Source organism: Thamnophis sirtalis, unplaced genomic scaffold, assembly GCF_051295495.1.
Source record: "Thamnophis sirtalis isolate CommonGarterSnake01/CBP01778 unplaced genomic scaffold, rThaSir2_p1.2 scaffold_11, whole genome shotgun sequence".
Taxonomy (NCBI): domain Eukaryota; kingdom Metazoa; phylum Chordata; class Lepidosauria; order Squamata; family Natricidae; genus Thamnophis; species Thamnophis sirtalis.
Genome location: NW_028261391.1, coordinates 61,207,252 through 61,228,817, shown reverse-complemented (window position 1 = coordinate 61,228,817; position 21,566 = coordinate 61,207,252). Strand labels below are relative to the sequence as shown.

The 21,566-nt window shown below is 39.0% G+C and overlaps 1 protein-coding gene across 1 annotated transcript in view; it reads right to left on the bottom strand.

Annotated features, from left to right (window-relative positions):
* Positions 1-818: 818 nt before the first annotated feature.
* The window catches only part of WDR11 (WD repeat domain 11), a 56,922-nt gene continuing 36,174 nt past the window's right edge, over positions 819-21,566 (bottom strand). The window contains exons 17-29 of the mRNA XM_087725907.1: positions 20,663-20,769; positions 19,151-19,265; positions 18,015-18,186; positions 14,568-14,676; positions 13,937-13,999; positions 12,901-12,966; positions 10,892-11,069; positions 7,732-7,827; positions 6,597-6,762; positions 4,992-5,089; positions 3,977-4,122; positions 2,257-2,336; positions 819-1,466 (exon numbers count right to left, since the gene is read on the bottom strand). Of these exons, the coding sequence (XP_087582033.1) occupies positions 1,312-1,466; positions 2,257-2,336; positions 3,977-4,122; positions 4,992-5,089; positions 6,597-6,762; positions 7,732-7,827; positions 10,892-11,069; positions 12,901-12,966; positions 13,937-13,999; positions 14,568-14,676; positions 18,015-18,186; positions 19,151-19,265; positions 20,663-20,769 (1,551 nt within the window). The 3' untranslated portion in view covers positions 819-1,311. The remainder of the gene's footprint in view (positions 1,467-2,256; positions 2,337-3,976; positions 4,123-4,991; positions 5,090-6,596; positions 6,763-7,731; positions 7,828-10,891; positions 11,070-12,900; positions 12,967-13,936; positions 14,000-14,567; positions 14,677-18,014; positions 18,187-19,150; positions 19,266-20,662; positions 20,770-21,566) is intronic.

Sequence of the window (21,566 nt, the reverse complement as noted above, 5' to 3'; positions counted from 1 at the left end):
CTTATCAAGATGGATACAGCTATAGTAATCTCTCTCTTCTCCAAAGACTTAATATATTCTGATATTTAGATTTATACCATTCGTTTTATAAGATAATCTGCTCAGTAGAATTAGAAGGCTTTGACAACGTCAGAAACCAAAAAGGGGCAATTTATAGTTCGAATTTATCTTCTAAGTATCTAACTAAACACAAGTAATGAAAGAACCAATACAAAGCATTAAAAAGCTAAAACAGGAAGATCTATTAAGTAGCTATTAGAGTAAACGAAATGGAACTAAGTCCAAACCATCTGAATCTGGTTCTTTTTTTATTATGGCCACTATTTAGATAGCTTTAAAGGGGACAAGTTCATAGAAAATTAAATGATTAGAAATCACTTTATGTGATGGTGTCAAGCTAATTCCAAAGGCCGAAGCAGCGTGTGCGTGTGTGTGTGTGTGTGTATGTATGTATCAGGGGTGGGTTGCTAATCCCTTTCCAACTGGTTCGGTTGGAACGGGGCCGGCGGCGTCCTCGTGCACGCGCGCAGTTCACGCATGCGTCTTAGCGCCTGCGCGATGCTCCAGCTGTTCGCGGAGACTTGCGCAGGCGCTGTATGTGCCATGCGCCTGCATGGAAGCGCAGAAGCCTTCAAAGACCGGTAAGGAGCGCGGGCGGGCGGGTGGGCCCTTCGCTCTTCCTGGAAGTTACTTACTTCCGGGTTTGCCGACCAACCGGTTCGCGGGGACCGCCGCGAACCGGTTGAAACCCACCCCTGGTATGTATGTATTAACTTTGGGACAAGAGAATTTCCTCGCAGATGCACATTTCACAATGAAACATCAGTATAGCTGCAGTGCTTGACTGCCATAAGTAATTTGGATCAGCAATGTATTGGTATACCAATAAAGATAAACCAGATGCAATGGTTTCAAAGAATGATAGGATACATTTGTGGGACTTGTGGAGTGAAGGTTTTTTCAGTATTATTTGTATAACTTCATGGGACACGTGGCAATCTTAAATCATAAGAAGCAGGAAAATGTTGGGCTGAGCCTAGTTCACAAATTTTAAACCATACTTTAAGATAAACATCTAGTTGCTGAAAAGCTTTTACCAACACAGTTGTTAATCAAAGACCAATAGCATTGCTTAATACCAAAACCGTCTCTATCAATGCTAAAATAAAATACAAGACATTCTTTAGTTATATTTCTACTGTGATAAAAGATACCTTTTTTTAAAAAAAAAAACTTTGTTTCTTAAGTATTATTGCACCAATGACTCATCCCATGGAAAATCATAACTTCTAGCTGTTTTCTAAAGAGTTCTCATTCTTTGACGCCTTCCTTCTGTTGTTCAAGTTCACTCAACAGATTTTTGCCTGGTACTCCTGCTTTTGTGGCAAACAAAATAGCAGCCTGCTTAAACCCTAGAGACTTCAGACTTCTGGCATAATCGGCAAATATTGCATGGATTAATTTCTGTGAAAGGCAGGTTAAGGAATACAGAAATGAACAATCAGATATCAGACTTCTGGATGACAATGCTTAAATCTGGCACTGCGTTTAATCCTGCCGTTAGAGCTGAAATATTTGACACTGAAATGTTTCCAGTTTTAACACCCTGCCTGTTATCATTTAGGTACTTTGGATATGTTATGCTTTTTATTTTTGTCTTAGACTGAAAAAAAGGTTTACATGCACAGCATCTAGTAATAAAGCCACTGTTAGTAGATTTCTATCAGAGGTGGGTTCCTACCAGTTTGCACCTATTCGGTAGAACCGGCTTGTCAAATCTACTGAACCGGTTAGAAGAGGTTCCACCAGTGGACCCGGAAAGCAGACCACACCTACAGAAGAGGCTCCAAAAATTTTTGAAACCCACCACTGGTCCTTGGATATGATTATTCTACACTATCATGCTCATATTTATAAAACTCAGTGCCTCTGTGAAAGGTAAGGATGATTACTCCGTTTGTGGTGCAATCAGAACATTGCGTGTGTTGAAGTTGTTTTAACACAAACCAAAGATGTCTTTAAAAAAACAAGTTTACATCATATTCTTATGCACGCGAGTGTTGTGTGTAAGGTGGTTCTGACAAGTGTCATCGGCATCTTCATATCTGGTCACATGGGCAGCAAGCCACTCCCATCCAGTCACATGGGCAAGCCACTCCCACAAAGCAGGCCACACCCACAGAGTAGTTTCGAACAATTTTTGAAACCCACCACTGATTTCTATGCTTGAATTTATGCATAATTAAAAAAGGATATTTGCATCTTCATTAACTTCAATAGTGCCATACTTAAGGCAGGCCTCAAGAAACAGTGCAGCTCGGTCAAAATGCCTCATACTGTTAAAAACAAGAATAAATGATTGTGTTAGATAATTGTTTTCATCACTGTACATAAATACTTCTTCAGATACAGGCAACCAGTGTGGATAAAAATTGATGATTTTTTAAAAAAATAAATAAAAAATCAGATTTTTTAAAATTTAAATGGGATTTTTATATTTTTATCAAATGTATTTTAATAAAATGCTTTTGGACTAAATATCTATCTAAAGGTAGTTTTCTATTTAAGATACATTAACAATTTAGTTTATTCAGCATGGCATGGAGCTTAATTATATAGCATGAGGCTTTATATTCTGCAATATTGGGAATGTCGGTGAGTCAACAGCAGGTCAGAGGAGGAACTGCTACGGGACAGACAGCTGCTCTTTAAAAATTATGATTTAAATTGAATTGATTTTTTACTTTTACTTTTTACTAGTGATTTAAATCATGATTTAAATCAAATCACCCTGCATGCAACAGACACAATGGTGCCTTTGATGCAAAACTACCAGTTCAGTCACAAAAATGTAAATAAGAATCAATAAAATATATGTGTTTCTATTGATAAAAGCAAATAAAAATATTATTATTTGAATATATTATGTGCTCACTTGGAAAAATGTATGGTGAGAGACATAAGATTTGGATCACTTCCATTTTATGTGATTCGATTTCATTTTCAGTATTTTTCAACTTGTATATATTTATGTTAATTATTTACAAAAAAGTAACTGACACCTGGAAAGTATACTACAAGCCTCTATAAAAACAGAGTTCCTACTAAGGAATTTTTATTTACATTTTTCTTTATATATTTCTACACTAGATTTTCAGTCAGAATAAAACTTGAAATAGGCAATACTACAAACACCTCACAACTCCCATTTACTTAATATCAAAAGGTACTGTTGTTGTTATTATTATTATTATTATACAATTGTATTATACAATTATTATTATTATTTATTAGATTTATAGGCCGCCCAATACCGGAGGATTCCGGGCGGCTTACAAAGAAAGAGAAAAGAAAAGTAAAAACAAAAGAATAATTTAAAATTCCCAACACGCATACGTTCTGATCGGGGCTGGACCTTAATAAGGTCAACAGCCCCAGGCCTGCCGGAAGAGCCAGGTTTTAACAGCTTTTCTGAAGGCCATGAGAGTGGGTAAGGTCCCGACCTCTGGGGGTAGCTGATTCCACAGGGTCGGAGCAGCCACAGAGAAGGCTCTCCTCCGGGGGCCCGCCAGCCGAAACTGTCCGGCTGACGGCATCCGAAGGAAGCCCACCCTGTGGGATCTTATCGGCCGTTGGGAGGTGTGTGGCAGTAGGCAGTCTCGCAGATATCCTGGTCCTGATATTGTTGATATTGTTCCTTAAGCAATCCAATACTTAACGTCATATTTATACACTGAATTAACTCAGACCAATTCCCAGATAGTTTGTCATCCCTAAATCAGATTATTTATAGAATATACTTTTTCTCTGTAAACATATTTGAACTGACAGGCATCTTTATTCAGACATCTAAATGGCTTCGGTTTTGATTTTCAAGAGGTTGCATTGAGTTGATATTGTATGTTTTAAATGTTATTTTTTTAAGTGCAAAATATACAGAGGAGTGGTTTATGTTGTTAAATAAAAAGGAACTGACCTATGTAACATCTCAGCCACTCTCATGAAACAACCCAGGGAAAGTAGAACAAGTATTGCCTTGGATTTTTGATTGATTTGTGGAGAACAAAGATGATCCACCCAACGCTTCAAAACATCCGCGCATTCTTCTGCATTCAGGCGAACCTTGGAAAGATTCAAAGTATTTGAATACGCTCTGGAAGCCAAGTCACATGTGCCAGTAAGGTACCTAAATGTAACAACTCTTCATTTATATCACTTGCTTTACATTATTTTCTAATTATTTAGAGAATAATGAGAAACAGTCTGCAATTTTTGAAAAATGACATTGATAGATATCCACCAGTAATCTTGTTCATTCATGGTTTATGACTATTTTCAAACACTCCCTATGAATACATCAGCTACTATTTTTCTCAACTTTTTAATTATACATGCCATTATTTCTTAAAAAGGACCGAAGCATATAGGATACGTGTTGTGGCCCAGCAGGAGCCGTTGGAGCTGCCACCAGACTCCAACAACGAGGGGCCCTATGAGTCGGCTCTGGAGGATCCTGGACAGGGTTCCGACTCCGAGCAGGGTGCAGAGAGGCTGGTTGGCCACCAGGAGGCACCTGAGCCTTGGACCAGTGGGGAGGAGACAAGGGAGAGTGAGCCGGAAGCCAGTAGTGAGTTCTTCCTGGATGCACGCCATCGAAGAGTTAATAGGCGTCAGGAACAATTACGCAATTACAGGAGGTAATTGTACTCAGCTGGTGGTCATTAGGTTCCTCTCCAGACTATAAAAAGCTATTTGTGCACACGCCCCACTTTGCAGAAGTCAACACAGAATCGAATGTCGGAGAACTTTGTATGAGCTTGGCAGGCTGGATTGCTGCCAAGCCTTATCTGTGTTTATTGCTGCCCAAGCCTGTCTGTGCCGGGTTGCTGCCAAGGACCTGTTTGTCTGTTAATTAAATGCCGTAATTTATCTCTGACTCGGAGCGTGCTTTGGTGTGGAACGAGAGGGGTCAGAACAGATAAGCATCCTACCTTTGCAAGCCATGCAGCTCGATTCCATTCCCCATAGGTTTGTAGGTAACGACAGGCATCAGCAGCTTTATCTATTAAACACAATAACTGGACACCCTCTGGGGAAAATGGAAAAGGGTGAGTACTGAATCTTAATGAGTCACAGTTCAAATTAAAAAAAAAGTTATCAGAACTTTTCCAGTTCAAAACGATAGACAACTGCTTTTTGTAGAGGGTAAAGTACAAACAGCTTCCTAATTTATAACCTTCAGATTCAATTTTAGGGTATTTAATACTGTTTTGGTCTTCAACACATGACAACCCCCCCCCCCCCAAAGAGATACAGGTAGTCTTCGATTTAAAACCACAATTCAATTTCTGTTGCTAGGTGAAACATTTGTTAAGTGAGTTTTGTCCCACTTTACGACTTTTCTTGTCGTAGTTGTTAAGTGAATCACTGTAGTTATTGAGTTATTAGCACAGTTGTTAAATGAATCAGGCTTCCCCATTGACTTTGCTTCTCAGAAAGTCGCAAAAGGTGATCACATAACTCCAGGACACTGCAACTGCAATAAACACATGCCAGTTGCCAAGCATCTGAATTCTGATCACGTGACCATGGGGATGCTGCAAGGGACATAAGTATGAAAAACAGTCATAAGTAACTTTTTTAAAGTGCCGTTGTAACTTTGAACAATCACTGAGTGAATTGATGTAAGTCGAGTACTACCTGTATATAAAAATGTCAAAGCAGAATTCATTTGCGCTCTACATGGGGCTGCCCTTGAAGAGTGTTTGAAGACTTCAGCTTGTCCAGAATGCAGCCGCACGAGCGATTGTGGGTGCACCTCGGTACACCCACGTCACACCTATCCTCCGCGAGCTGCACTGGCTGCCCATTGGTCTCCGGACACGCTTCAAGTTACTTTTAAAGCCCTACATGGTATCGGACCTGGGTACTTGAGAGACCACCTCCTGCCGATTACCTCCCAAAGACCGGTTAGATCCCACAGACTAGGTCTCCTCCGAATTCCATCTGCTGGCCAATGCCGGCTGGCAACTCCCTGGGGGAGGGCCTTCTCTGTGGCTGCTCCAGCCCTCCGGAACGATCTCCCCGTCGAGATCCGGAACCTTACCACCCTTCCGGCTTTCCGCCAAGCTACTAAGACCTGGTTGTTCCGGCAGGCCTGGGGCTGTTGAACCTTCCAGCCCCATCTGAGGTATGAATGTTGCTGGTTTTTTTAATTGTCTGTCTTTTTACTTTTATTTTGTACCCCCTCCCCCCAGATTGTTAGCCGCCCTGAGTCTCTCGGGAATAGGGCGGCATACAAATTGAATAAACCTTAACCTTAACCATTTAGTCACAATATTTGACTGGTGACAGTATTTGCCTCTATTTCGCCTCCATTCTTTTTAATGTACTAATAAAAAAAAAAGACCTGTAGAAATAAGATCATGTTTATCAATCTTTGATAAATGTCCCTTGTTGTCTCTTGTACTTTAAAAAGACAGTGTGAGGTCTAACATTCCCCTCTTAGCTAAACAATAACATGCAATTTACTAGCTGTATGCTCAAACCTTTGAGGCGTTCTTATCAAAACTCATTATAGAGAATGGAAATTATACCTGCCAGCTTTCCATTGGCAATCATGTTTGTTGCTACCAATTTAATGGTACTTTGGGAAGGGCCCGAGGAAGTAACTGTGGTGACAAGACATGCCTTGAGTGAATCACAATAATAATAAGGGTTCTCGGCACTGGTTTCCAAAAGCAACTGCACTGCTCTGTCAGTCTGGAAAGATGAAAAAGATAACTATCAGAGTGTAACAATTGACATCACTGTTGTGACTCAGCAATTCTGCTGAGAGTCTTTTTGGGATCAAGATTCCGTGACCCGTCAAAACCACGGAGGACAAAATCGCGCTCGACGAAAGCGCGCATTTGACGTCATCACAGCGCGACGAAAAAAATTAAAAATTGAAATAAAATTAAAATTAAAGCAAGCCGATTCACATAAAGGTAAGGGTTAGGGTTAGGTTAAGGGTTAGGGTTAGGTTTAGAGCATTAGGGTTACGTTTAGCGTTAGGTTAAGGGTTACCGTTAGGTTTAGCATTAGGTTAAGGGTTACGTTTAGGGTTAGATTTAGGGTTAGGTTAAGGGTTAGGTATGGGGGGGTTAGGGTAAGGTTTTCGCTTTATTTTTACATTTTTCGATCACAGCGCAATGTTTTCAAATGCGCGCTTTCGTCGAGCGCGATTTTGTCCTCCGCGGTTTTGTGGTGGAACCCAAGATTCATTAGGCAGCTGGGAGTGGTTAGAAGCAAGTTGGGAGATAAAAGGAGGGATGCTGCCACGCCCCAGTCACTGGAGTCAACGTTCCTTCGTGTGTTCCGTGTTTGGTAAAACATTGTTTGATTACCAATCGTGATTTATGCCTGTTACACTTGGACAAGTGCTTTGGTGTTTCATGTAAAACTGATCCGTGGAGACGGTGGAAGAAGGGCAGCGTTTGTAACAGATTTTGTTTTGAATTCTTATCAGAGATTTATGTTTATGTTATTTCTGGGCTCGAAGCCAGTTTGAACTGAAAACTGGTAAAGAAAAGTCCTTTTAAGTTATTTGCCTGCGTATGTTAACGAGCCGTGCAAGGGGGGGACAGAACATATCGCCAATATTGCTTAATATTCTCCTATATTTCTAATAAAATACATGTATCAAAGAAGATTAAATCAACACAAAAAGTCCAAATTGGCAGCACCAACCTGGCCCAAAAGCAAGAGTTGATCTGTGCATTTCCTTGTGTGATCATAATTTGATCTTTTAACTTCTTGAATGTTGACTCTTTCAAGCTGGAATTTCTGCAGGAATCATAGAAAAAAAAACATTTTTTGATAAAGGATAAAATCAAAAGTAAATTTGGTTCAGTTTACATTGATGTTTCAGTTCCATATTCGTGTATGTAGCTAAAAATATGGTGATAAAAACATATGAAAAGCTATTGAAAAAGGGTTAAAACTGCAAAATAAGGAAGCTAAAATAAACTGGGTAGCAAACCGGTATCAGAATTAAGTAAATAGTAACAGAGACGCAAAGGGAATCTATACAAATAAAAATGTAAATGTTCAAAATCTTAAATCCCCATAAGTTCTTCACCGATTGCTTTGAAATTTTGACACAATGTTGCATTCGAATACGTGCATGTTTTTATATACCTGTATTATATAGATGTCACACCTGTGACAGGTAAAAACATACTTTTTTGAGGTAAAAACATGCTTTTTTGAAAACCAGTAACCATCTGTTGGATGTAAAAGCAACACATGCTATACTAAATATTTCACGATTCCATTTCAATGTTTCCGATTGCATTGTTATATTGAATTTTTATAGATTTCGATTTATTTTAATTTTGATTTAATTATTGTGTGTGACATTGCGTTGGAATTGAGCTGTGTCATTTACCATAGCGTTCATTTTGTGAGTTTAGTATATTCGGAACAGTTCGGCCGCTCTCCAGCTTCGTCCCGACCGTCCCTTTATATGTGTGGATGGGCTGCAGCCACACCCTTTCCCCTTTCCGCCCCTCCTCCGATGAGCTTTGGCCATTTCCTCCAAGGGGAGCCAAAGCCCTTTGGCCTCCCCCTACCCTCTCTCCCCTCCTGCCGGGCCTTTGCTGTCTGCTGCGGGGCGGCGCCTGCGCCATCCCTCGGCCGCCCCCCCACCTTTAAGCCAGCCTCCCCCGGCCCAGCCCAGCGGAGCTCCAGAGGAAACAGAGGCAGAGCGTCTCCTCAGCCTGGCCGGCCATGTGTGCTCTCCAGCCCCCCTCACAGCAAGCCAGCTACGGCCTCGCCAAGGCGGTGGTGTCGGCCTGAGGTGCAGCGGGGCTGGGGCTGCCACTGGGTGCCCTGTGAGGTGGCGTCTCTGGATGGGGCTGCAGCTGGCGGGGGATGCCTTACATCTGCTTCACAGGGGGCGGCTCCTTCCTCCTCCTCCTGAGGGGACGCCAGATGCCTCCTTTTGCCGCTGCCGCTAAAGGAAGGCGGGTCAGGGGTGGCGGCCACCTCCTCTCCTCCTCAGCCCGGCTGGGCCGTCACCTGAGGGAGGAGTCCTCGTCGTCAAACCTTCCTCCTGCTGGCCCCAATGCAGCAGCAGCAGCCTGACTCAGTGGCGGAGGCACGGGAGAGGAAGAAGATGGCGCAGTTTGCAATGCCACCTCGGTGGGCCGGCAGCTGCAGTAGCAGCGGTGCCAGCTTGGAGGACTTCCTGCCTGGCCTGCTGGCCCAGCTGACGCCTCCAACTCGGTCTCCTCCTGCCCTCCCGGAGCGCCTCTGCTGCAGAGCCTGGCGCTGCTCTCGCAGGGAAGAGGAGGCACCAGGGGTCCGATGGGCGCCCAGTTGAAGAAGAAGAGCGGCTTCCAGATCACCAGCGTGACCCCAGCGCAGATATCGACCAGGCTCAGCTCCAACAACAGCATCACTGAAGACAAGGAGAACTACGACGACCTGGATGAGTCGCATACCAACAACTTCTCCTCCAAGATTCTGGACGTCTCGCTCTCCCGGGCCCCTGAGCAGGAGAGCCCGAGCACAGCTCCTCCGAGAAAACGCTCAACAATTTCCATGAGGCCAACAGCCCCGGCGCCGTCTCCCCCAACCAGCCTCGCCCGGCCCAGCAGCCCCGAGGCCTGACCAATGGCACCACCCCCGCCGCCCCACTACGCCCACCCCCAGCTTCCCTCCCACACTGGGTTCCCCCCGCCCATGTCCAGAGGGGCCCATCCAGTGCATTGTTATGGAGGCTGTCCGTCACAGGGAGCTTGGAGGGTGCCAGGCTGGGGCCTGCAGGAGTGTCCTCCATGGCAGCTCTTGCAGAGCCCACCGTGGTTCACTTCCATGCGGGGGCCGCCTCTGCCAGGGGAGCCGTGGCTGGTGCAGTGAATGGCAGGGCCCACCAGGTAGGCAAGACCCTCATGAACCTTGCCGCTGCTGGCAACGGCATGACCCTGCCCATAGGGAACCACTCTGGGAATGTTTCTTTTTTTGCATGCTAATGGTAAATGTGCCCGGTCCAACGTCTTTCCAGCAATTGAAAATTATTTCTCACATGGACAATTATATGTTGCCTGATCTAGAGTCAGCAAACCAGACAATCTCTATATCTGCACAGACAATGAAACAACAAAAAATATTGTATACCCACAAGCATTGTGAAATTAAACATATTAGAAACTTGCATTTTCTCTTTTCTTTCTTTTCCATTTAACCAGACTGGGCCACAGCAACACGTGGCCAGATACAGCTAGTTAGGAATAAGAATGAATGAAATATTAAATGAGCATTAACAAAGCCCTGAGGCTTTGGTTCAGATTATGGATGTGGGTACAAGTAGAATATGCATATGATAAAAATGCTAAGAGTAAGCTTTCCTTAATGGTCAATAGTATTAATAATCCAATTATGCTACCTCATTTTGCTATGAAGAAAAATGAAGATTTCTGCTTATCACTGAAATGACACAATTGTTTACTTTTTACATGTTAGTAAACAGAAATTGTGATAGAAAAGCTCTCTATAAGCTTCTGAAATTCATCATAACCAAACTACCGGTAATTAGGATAATGATTGCGCACAAAAAAAGTTTAATTGAGCCTCAGGTTGTAGGATTGTATGAATGTAAGTATAAAATTTTCTACACTTCTACCAGACAGAACTTCTATAAATTAAATGATTCTTGCATTGTACAAATTGCAACAAGTGGTACTAACATATATGCAGATATATGAGTTCTACTCAATCAAAAAATAATAACCATTGTGTTTGTACTTCCAAAAGCTTCAAAAGAAACGAGAACAGGTTTGTGAAAATTATTAAAGAATGTTCTGTGGATTTGAATGGGCTTAAAATTTTAAAAATCAAGCAATACCTGGAAATAGGAATTTTCACAGAGAATATCGTAACATATATCTAGCGGACTGATCCAGTTTTCTTGAGAAGCAAGTCCATCTTCTGCCTTTATGGTTAATGATTTGTTGCAGGAATAAGTATGCAAATAATGGGCAGCAACAGTCCAAAAGTGTAGTTCAGATTCATCCCCGTACAGCCTGCGAAAAATAAAAACCTACATTAATAGTTCAGATTTAAAATCAATGAGTGCATTCGCACATCCTGTGAAACCAGGCTGCACTCTCAGATGTATTTTATTTCTTTAAATTTATTTACAGACTCTCTATTCCTAGGAGCCTAATATAATTAATACAGTACATTAAAATAAAATTGATAATCAGGAAAAAATACTAAAATGATCAGGGATGTAATATAAAAAGGCTTGACTGGAGAAAATCTTCTGAACTGTTTTCCTGAAAGCAGGAAGATTCAGGACTAAATATAATTCTTGATGGTATAACTTAAGATGGAATAACTGAAGGCTACAACTCCCGTCATCTTTGACTATTTAACATGCAGAGAGGGAGTTATGGAAGCTGTAAGAAACAGCTGGAAATTTGGGAAACACTGTGCTAAAAGTATTATTCCTAAAGTTGTGCACTATTATGAAATAGTATCACAGACACATTACTTAGACCCAGATTGTCGGGGGCAATATGCTGACTCTGTAAAACTGGTTAGAGAGGGCTGTAAAGCACTGTGAAGCGGTATATCACTCTAAGTGCTATTCCTACTGCTCTTCTAAACTCAGTTGCCCATTTAAGATAAAGTTCATCCAACATGCAAGGTCTTAAATCCAGTTTAAGGAAATGTATTAATATACTTTACTTCCCCCCCCCCCAAATAAGCCATCTCATGGTTTATCCCAAAAGTGCTTTTTCTTTCCTTGAAGATGTTTCACTTCTCATCCTACAAGCTTCTTAAGTTCTTCAAGTCAGAGCTGAAGAAGCTCCTTGGTTGAGAAGCGAAACACCTTCAAGGGAAAAGCAAAACAAAGTCCAGTTGCCTTTTGGAAAAACACTTTTGGGACTACCATGGTCTGGACGACTAAGAATCTTCCTAGACATCTTATGGCTTAGTGTAGAGGTGGGTTCCTACCAGTTCGCACCAGTTCGGTAGAACCGGTTCGTCAAATCTACCGAACCGGTTAGAAGAGGTTCCACCAGAAAGCAGGCCACACGTACAGAAGAGGTTCCAAATGTTTTTGAAACCCACCAGTGACACACACACACAGACTCACACAAGACATAGAAAGAAAAGAAGAAAGAAAGAAAAAAAGAAAGAAAAAGTGAGAGAGAGATGAAAGAAAAAAGGACAGAGAGACAAAAGGAAGGAAGGAAAGAGAGAGAGACAGAGAGAGCGCGAACACATGGCCGGCAAGCCACTCCCACCAGGTCACATGGCTGGCAAGCCGCTCCCACAAAGGAGACAACACCCACAGAGTAGGTTCGAAAATTTTTTGAAACCCACCACTGGTTTAGTGTCATGGATAGGCTTACACTAGATACTAAGACTGGGTTTCCGCAACATGCTGTTCCAAAAACCTGTGCAATTGGATTGAGCATTCTGCAGAAATCCAGCCAAGGTACTTCACAGATACCAAAAAAGCAATATCCCATAAATGTTATAATTTGCCTATCCATCTGCAACAGTAAAAAATACTGGATTGTTAACCAATATTAGCTCAGAATTAATAGGATAAATGGGAAACATTTCTGTCACAATAGCTATTACACTTAATTTTACAATGGTTGAAGTAAATAATTATAACTAAACAAACCAATATATTATCCTAATGAAATTTTCCTTACTTTTTTCATTTCTGTACAAAAATTAATGCAGCACTAATTGTATCTAATCTTGGTTGATCTACACTGTTAAACATAAATAGTGTACCAATTCTGAAACAGAAAATATTCAGGTTTAGCATTATATAAGAACTATTATTGAAATAAACTTTTTGAGGTTATTTAGGAAATGTTATATTACCTTGAAACTAATAAGCATCGCTGCAAAAGAGTGAACTCTGGATCAAGCAAAAGTTTCTTGACATCACTGTAAAAAGTTAAACCATTTCAGGCATATATTCTGAGTTCCTCCCCTTTTACCAAAGACAGTTTCAAAAAGAACAAAAACGAACAGCTCTTTCTCGAGAAGCAAACTATTCACATTCATTTTAACAGAATGAAAACAATAAATAAAAAATACAACTGAACTGTACCTTACTAACTTTACATACTAGTGAAGATAAAAGTATTGTACTATTGCACCAAGACTATTGCATCTTTAAAAATGTCTGCGCAAAAAGGAAGTTATTTCTACATATCCTAGGCATAGCTATAAACATTACATACAGACACAGACAACAATTATACACACTGTTCAATTAATGACTTATAATGTTATAAATGAACACCTATAATTATAGAAGAACTTGTATCAACTGTGTAACCATATAGGACAATTTGGCCTAGTTGATATGAAATAATAGTGTATAGCCAAATGTTTACATATTGTAAAGAATCTTGACTTTTCTATGGAAATATTTTTCTAGTCTTTTACTAGCAGTAGAAAGGCAAAAATTTCATGTTCAATAGCCTGAAATTCATAAATGTGAATTAGCAACAATTTTTGCTAAAGGCACAAACCCATAGTACATTAATTTCATCAAAGTATTGCCTTAACAATTGTTATCAAATTCTGATTAGATGTGATTATATAATGGCATCATAGATATTACAATATTTTTAAATATTGTTATAAATATGTTACATATCTGCTGAACAAAATGAGAAATAATATATCAAGTGCATCAGTATGACTACATGTATTAATATTTATCCAAGAAAAACTGATGCTGGAAACTAAGAAAGCTACTTTAATAAATATGTCAAATTACTGAATCAGACTGTTGGAAAATAAAAACCTAATGCAGCTTGATAGTATAATAAAAGCAAGCAAATATACTTTTATCAATCCATTATCTACATGCAAGATATAATATAAGAAACTAAAATATGCTTACTTGGACAATGAATATAACTGATCTTGCAACATATTTTTAATATTTTCATTTTCTGGATAATTGCTGAAAAACAAATGAATAAAGGTTTAAGAGTCAAATATTGATTGCTTATGTGACCTCAAGTTGTTTCAACTCCTAATTACCACAGTAATCAATCCTGACAATCTGAAATTAAATTTACATGCTGTTTCTAAGCTCAATTCAGGTCAGACTCACAAGGAGAACCTTTTTACCTTTACATAAAAAGGTAAAGATTTCCTCTACCAGCCGTATCCAAATCCAGGGGGAATTACTCCTCTCTGAATTATAGCTAAAGAGCAAGCATTCTCTAAAAGATGCTTCTGTGGTTATGTGGCTCATAGGACTATACAACGAAGGCACACAGAATGCTGTAACCTTTCCACAAAAGTGGTACCCATTTATCTACTTGCATTTACATGCTAGGCTGGCAGGAACTGGGGCAAGTAACAGGATCTCACTCCATCACAAAGTACTTAGGTCTTGAACTATCAACCTTCTGGTTGAAAAGCCAGATGCTGATCTTAAACTGCTCAGCCGCTGAACCCAACCTTTATAAAACATGTTGCTATTTTCTAAAACCAAAGGCTCCCATAATAAAAGTAAATCTTACATGAATGATATATCCAAAGAATACTTATTATCCCAAGGTTGGTGAAGTAAGAAAGCCTTTAAAGCTAAGGATGCTCTTGGAGGAGGAAGATATGGGCACCACACAGGTTCTACAAATAAAAATAGGCGGCGACAAAATAACTAAAATTAATATGAAAGTCAATCTGACGATAAGGCTAATATTTATTCTACCCTTAACTAATAACTACTTTACTGAACTTTTTTGAAAAATGAAATACAAAACTTGTTGCCATAGCAAGACCAAATGATTACAGCAGGGGTGGCTGGGGAATTCTGGGAGTTGAAGTCTACAAGTCTTAAAAGTTATCAAGGTTGGACACACCTGGATTTGAGCAAATGAATTAACTTCTTACTGAATTTGTGTGTACTGCTTAGCTATTCAGGATAAGAAAGAGAAAACTGGCAACTAAAGGCAAGTAATGTACATTGAACATCTTAAAAAGTGAATATACTTTTATTTTTGGAGGGAAGAGATTTTGTGTATTAACAGTATTTCTTCAGAATAATGGTTTAGCATTATGTTTAGATTTTAGAACAGATTTTCTTTTGTAAACATTTATATAGAAATAGTTTTATAGAAATGTTATTTGTGCTAGCTTCTCAGAGCCATAGCAACAAAAATATGATATATAGACATTTATTTTTAAAATCATTAAGAGGTTTAGCTATGTCAGAATCCGTTTAATGGCCTTTAGAAAGAAATCTGTGTAAAAGCTTCTTTTTTGTGGTTAAGCTCCTAAAATAATTCTTACCCATTGAAAGGTTGTATCTGTTGAAAGCACTATTTGAATTTTGCTAATAGTAAAGAAGACTAGACATAATCACAGAACTTTTATCACACATGGCATTATTTATTTTTGTTTGGTCTGGATCACTTCATTTTTTGCATCTCCCCGATGAACAGGGACATGATAATAAGGCTGTAGAAAAAATCCAGCCCAACTTCCAACTCACGAGGGATCCAGACTGATTGTTATAACTCTGTATTTTGGCCTTTGGTTTCTCAACTATGAAGATAACTGGACTGATTATTATTGGAAATATATGGCTTAACGATATTTCTCTGACTGTATCACAATGTAGATTCCTAATAGTTAGTTATACAAATACGAGGCTGGGGTTAAAGTATTTCAAATTTTCCCACTGAGGATTATATAAAATATTTCAATATTCAGAAGACAACTTTAAATTTGAAGCAGGTTTTGAGGCCCTCCTTTTGAAGCTCTAGATCTAGACTTAATCTATTTTCGTTTGTTTGTTTAAATCAGTAGAGCCTATTTAATTGCATAGACGTTTTCTGTTCCATTATTATAGACTGAGATTAGAAGGGATAATGTGGGAAGATGTTGGGAAAAGAAACGGTTACTAAACACATAATTAGAGTTGAAAAGCCAATGCAGGTTATGTTTAGTTGCATTTGCACTGACAGATAAATACTGTTTTTAGCTTTATGCCTGCCAGGTATGCAAATTACCGCTTTCAAAAAAAGGAACAAAAAAATCAAGTCTCAATTATTAGGAAGAAAGCATTTGCAAACAGCACGAATCTATATTTCACAGCAGTTAAACAAAGGTAGGAGTTTGTTATTCATGCAGGAACAAAAAGTAACATGCAAGTGGAAATAATTGTTTCCTACACGGGTTTTAACAAATTTGGAAAAAACGATTTCATGCCTCAGTCAGCATGGAATGTCAACTCACTTTACTCTTGTGAACTTGGGACCAAAAATGAAGCGGAAAAGGATGATTTCTTGTTTGTTTGATTTTGGAGTTCCTATTGTTTTCTATACTTAAATCTTTCATTTTTTCCCCATCAAAACACAGGAGACTAGAATCATTAGGGTGGAAAGCAAATTATCAGAAATATTTCAGTGGAAAATTCTCTGTGGGCTTGTTTTTAAGCTTGAAATAAAATGTTTTCTTTTTTAGTGCATCCTATTAAGTTATGTCATTAACTTAATACAAATTTCTAGACAGATGTGAAGTAGGTTACATATCTACAAGCCACTGAATTCCCTATCCTGTTTTTTTTTAAGCAGTAAAGATAAAAGTCAATCATACAGTCATATGGTAAAGCAGTGCTAGGGATTTTATCACATGGAAAGGGAAAATCCTTCCTACATATAACATTTCACAAAAATATCTGGCAATAAATTAAATATTTAATATTAGAATATCTGGATATGAGTGAGCCTACGAACAATAGATGTAATTTATGCAACACTCTAGTAATCAAATGGCATAGTAAAAAGCAGAAAGCAGTATTTTAGATTTACAGATTGCAAGTAAAAGTTTTGCAGAAATTATACATTATATTATCTTTCTGTACTAAGTAGAAAACTAGACTTTATTTTTAAATGAAACATTATACACACTTTTGTAATTTACATATAATATGAGAATTTAAAAAATGAATGACTGCATTGATAAAAATATTACAGTTGGAAGTATAAAAAATAAAAACATTTTATACACCTATTTTCCAGAAAGTAAAGTTGAATGTAATGGATGTGAACTAAAGGAATCTGTGTATATATGTACATACTGGGTTTTTCTCTAAATTTTATTTTTATATTTGCGAAGTATTTTTAGTCAGGAATTTTTCGGCTTTTAACCCTTGCTTAACTCTGCTCGAGTGATCATAAAATGCCTAGTCAGACTAGATCACGCACAGTTCTCCTGCCTCCTCCTGTAGTGGGCACTTTTTAGAGGCTTTTTTAAAGAGTTAAGCACTAAGCAGAGTCATCCACTGTGACTCTGGCAGCAACTAGCTCAGCCTGACCTCAGCTCTTGCCTGTTTCCTTTTACATTTTTTTTTCTTTTCATGATGACAGTGGTGAGGCTCTGCCTCCCCTGACTGCACTTCACTGGAATATAGTAATATCAGGCAGACTGTGGGTTCCCCGTGAATTTAGAGAAAGAAGGAAGATCAAGAGCATATAAACCATTATTTTCCATTTGCGAATTGGGATCTTTATATCCAATTCAACATATGAATATATAATGATTATATATTTTTTGCAGTCAATATTTTGTAAGCAAGAGCTGGAAACAAATAAATCATTTGAAATTGTGACTTATTTAATTTGTGAGCCTGGGGACTGGCTAAAAGACCTTCCTTTTTAAAAAAAAAAAATTATCACCTGTACTAGAGTTAAAAAAAACAACCAGGTTTTACAATTCATGTACTCTATGTCTACAATTCTGAGTTTTCTTTGCAATTCCACATTGTTCTTATGGTGTAGGTTAAAAATCACCCACATTCTTACACCTGCAATTTGAAATTTATGCCATATCTATAAATAAAATATCTTTGTCTCATTCCAATGCCGGCTAAAACATTCCCATTTTACTACAACAATACTGTACAATGCAATTCTACCCCTCCCTCCCAAAAGGGGTGGTGGTAGAATGGACCTTAACCTTACCTGACAATTCTTGTTCATCCATTCTAAAGCAAGCAGGCTTCATTGTCATTTCTAGCACTCTGATACAACCGTCATCTGAAGCTAAGATCACTTTATCTGACGTGCACCAGTCAACATCAAGTATACGGAAACTGACATTTCTGCCACTTCTTAAACTGCTTACCATCTGGACCTAAAGGGTACAGAAAATCTTAGCTATAAATAGTTTACTGGGTACTTCATGTAAACATAAATCAAAAAGAATTTTGCTAATTATTCTGTATACTAATTAATCACTAGTATTAATTTCTGATTTATAATTTATGGAAATTTATTTCATATCTATAACTCAGATTACCTTTTAAAGACATCTACTAATTAGCAGTTAGACTTATATACCGCTTCATAGGGCTTTCAGCCCTCTCTAAGCGGTTTACAGAGTCAGCATATTGCCTCCCCACAGTCTGGGTCCTCATTTCACCCGCCTCGGAAGGATGGAAGGCTGAGTCAACCTTGAGCCGGTGAGATTAGAACCGCTGAACTGCAGATAACAGTCAGCTGAAGTGGCCTGCAGTACTGCACCCTAACCACTGCGCCACCTCGGCTCTTTCCTAAGTTTAAAAAAAATCACAAAAATCCTGTAATGGTTTCTTCTTTCATAGTGAAAGAACATCTTTTGTTTCAGATAGTGATGATTTTTTTTCATTTATTCCCTTATTTAACAGATATAACACACACACACACACGTTATGCTGACAATTTAAACTAAATTATACAGTCAGTGATTGCATGACCTCTGCAGAACCCATATGCTAAATAAATAAAATATTGAAAAACATCCAGTTTCTTGTGATTGATTTATTTCATTGCTTTATTCTGCAGGAATCCAAAGCAGCTTACATTGATTCATTTTATTTTTCTATACAACTACCCTTTGACTGCGGACTGAATTTGTGTCTCCAGCACTTTATCCACTGGAAAGAATGTTATAATAACTTGAATATTAATATACTATTCCTAATTTGATTTCTACATGCAATCAAGAGATTTATTGAATTAAAGAAGGTCTTAATTGTCTAAGTGACATCTATGTCTCTTAGTTAATTAAAATTTATTTTTACCATATAGAACAAAAATCAGCCGAGTTGATACCTTACCTCCTTTGTATCCCAAACTTCAGCCCCATCATTGTATATTGCTATCAGCTTTTGGTTTCCTTTTCCAGGAGCAAAGCGTATCTTCCTCACCCAGCCTCGGTGGGTGGGAATGCCCCTGGCAGAAGGTGAACAAGGAACAGATGGGAAAATTGTTTAAATGAGGGGTGGGCAATTCATTTTCCCAAGTGGTAAGAAACTGGGACTGTTATTGGGGGGGCTGCCATTGACCTCCCCTCCCCGCTCTGTTGCAGGACAGACAGGGATATCTAAAAGGATGGGTATGGCCCACAGGTTATAAAATGTCCAGGCTTTTACACAAGCTCAAAATCTGAGAGAAAAATTTTACAAGATGTTCTATAGATGGCATTTAGATCCTAAAAAGTTGGCTTCTATGTATCCGAATTTACAGCCTAAATGTTGGAGGTGTGGTTCTCTCGATGCTACATATTATCATATATGGTGGACCTGCCAAAAGGTTAAGGCATTCTGGATAAAAATATGGTGGGTTATGCAAAATATTTCTAAAAGAAGGATAAAGTTCACTCCTCAGTTATTTTTACTAGGTATATGTACTGACTTTACAGTGGTAGAGACTAACTTGATTCTGCACCTAATAACTGCAGCAAGACTGTTGGTGGCGCAATACTGGAAGAAGGAAGACTTGCCTACAACTCAAGAATGGACTTTGAAAGTCACAAACGTAGCCGAGATGGCTAAAATATCGGCATATCTTAAAGATCACTCAAATGAGAGATATAAACGAGACTGGAAAAAATGGATTGACTATATACAAAATAAATACGGGACCATGAAATTCCAGTTAGCCTATGCTTAAGATCAGAAACGATTTAAACTGTTTAAAGTTAGTTCAGTAAGAAGAAGCTAAGGTCAATGCAGAATGTCATTAATTTCTTTATTTCTTTTTTCTCAATAGATTTTAGACTGTGTTAGTTAAAAATCCATACCGTGTACGGGTTCTGGGAAGTTGGGGGGGGGAAGGAGGAGGGGGGTTGGGGGGGTGGAGGGAGGGAGGGGCATACAAAAAAAATTGTACTTCAATGTTTTAATGATTGAGGAATGATGAAATATTTGTGTTTTTTAAAAGAAATAAAACCTTTAGCAATAAAAATGTCCAGGCTTTGACATATTATAACCATCACCATCTAGATGGATATAATTGATAAATCCCCCATTGACTTTGCTTGTCATAAGCTGGCTGAGGTTGCTGATGGGATGACGTGACCCTATAATGCTGCAACAATCATAAATATATGCCAGTTGCCAAGCCCAGATTTTGATTACACGAATGTGGGGATGCCTTGATGTTCATAAGTGGGAGACCTGGTCATTAGGTTTTTTGTTTTTTTTTAGTGTTGTTGTAACTTTGAATTAACAATAAACAAATAGTGGTAAGTTGAAGAGATCTGTACTACGCAGATCACCAATCAAGAAGTCAATCACAAGATACAAATCATTTTTTATTTTGGCTTTATAGAATTTTAAGCAAATTACCTGGATACCCTAGCTTTTAAATCCCAGAAGTTCAAATTGCCATCAACATCTCCCAGAACTAGGATGTCACCTTTCCAGGCAATGCATGTAATACTGCCCATACTTCCCTACAAAAATTTAAAAAGCAAAGATTAAAAATCAGCAAAATAGTAATTTGAAATATACATGAACTTAGAGGAGGTAAACTCCCTCTTATACACCCATCACTATTTAAGCATATAAGTCAATTGGATAATCATTTAATAGTTTAATTAATAAACATTAATAAACATTACTTTAATCCCAACAATGGAACTTTAATCCATTTATAGCAATAGCAATAGCAGTTAGACTTATATACCGCTTCATAGAGCTTTCAGCCCTCTCTAAGCGGTTTACAGAGTCAGCATATTGCCCCCAACAACAATCCGGGTCCTCATTTTACCCACCTCGGAAGGATGGAAGGCTGAGTCAACCCTGAGCCGGTGAGATTTGAACAGCCGAACTGCATTAGCTGAAGTAGCCTGTAGCCAGCCTAGAGCCAAGGTGGCGCAGTGGTTAAATGCAGCACTGCAGGCTACTGCTAGATCAGCAGTTCAGCGGTTCAAATCCCACCGGCTCAGGGTTGACTCAGCCTTCCATCCTTCCGAGGTGGGTAAAATGAGGACCCAGATTGTTGGGGGTGATATGCTGACTCTCTGTAAACCGCTTAGATTTAGATTTAGATTGTTTATTTATAGGCCGCCCTTTTCCCTGAGGGGACTCAGGGCGGCTTACAATCAAAAAAAGGAAGGGGAGTGTGGGACAATACAAAAAAAGAAATGTGCACAAAATAAATTAGACAATAAAACTCAACATTCACTCAGCATTCGGGAGGGGCGAAATAAGATTATCCCCAGGCCTGACGGGTTAGCCAGTTCTTGAG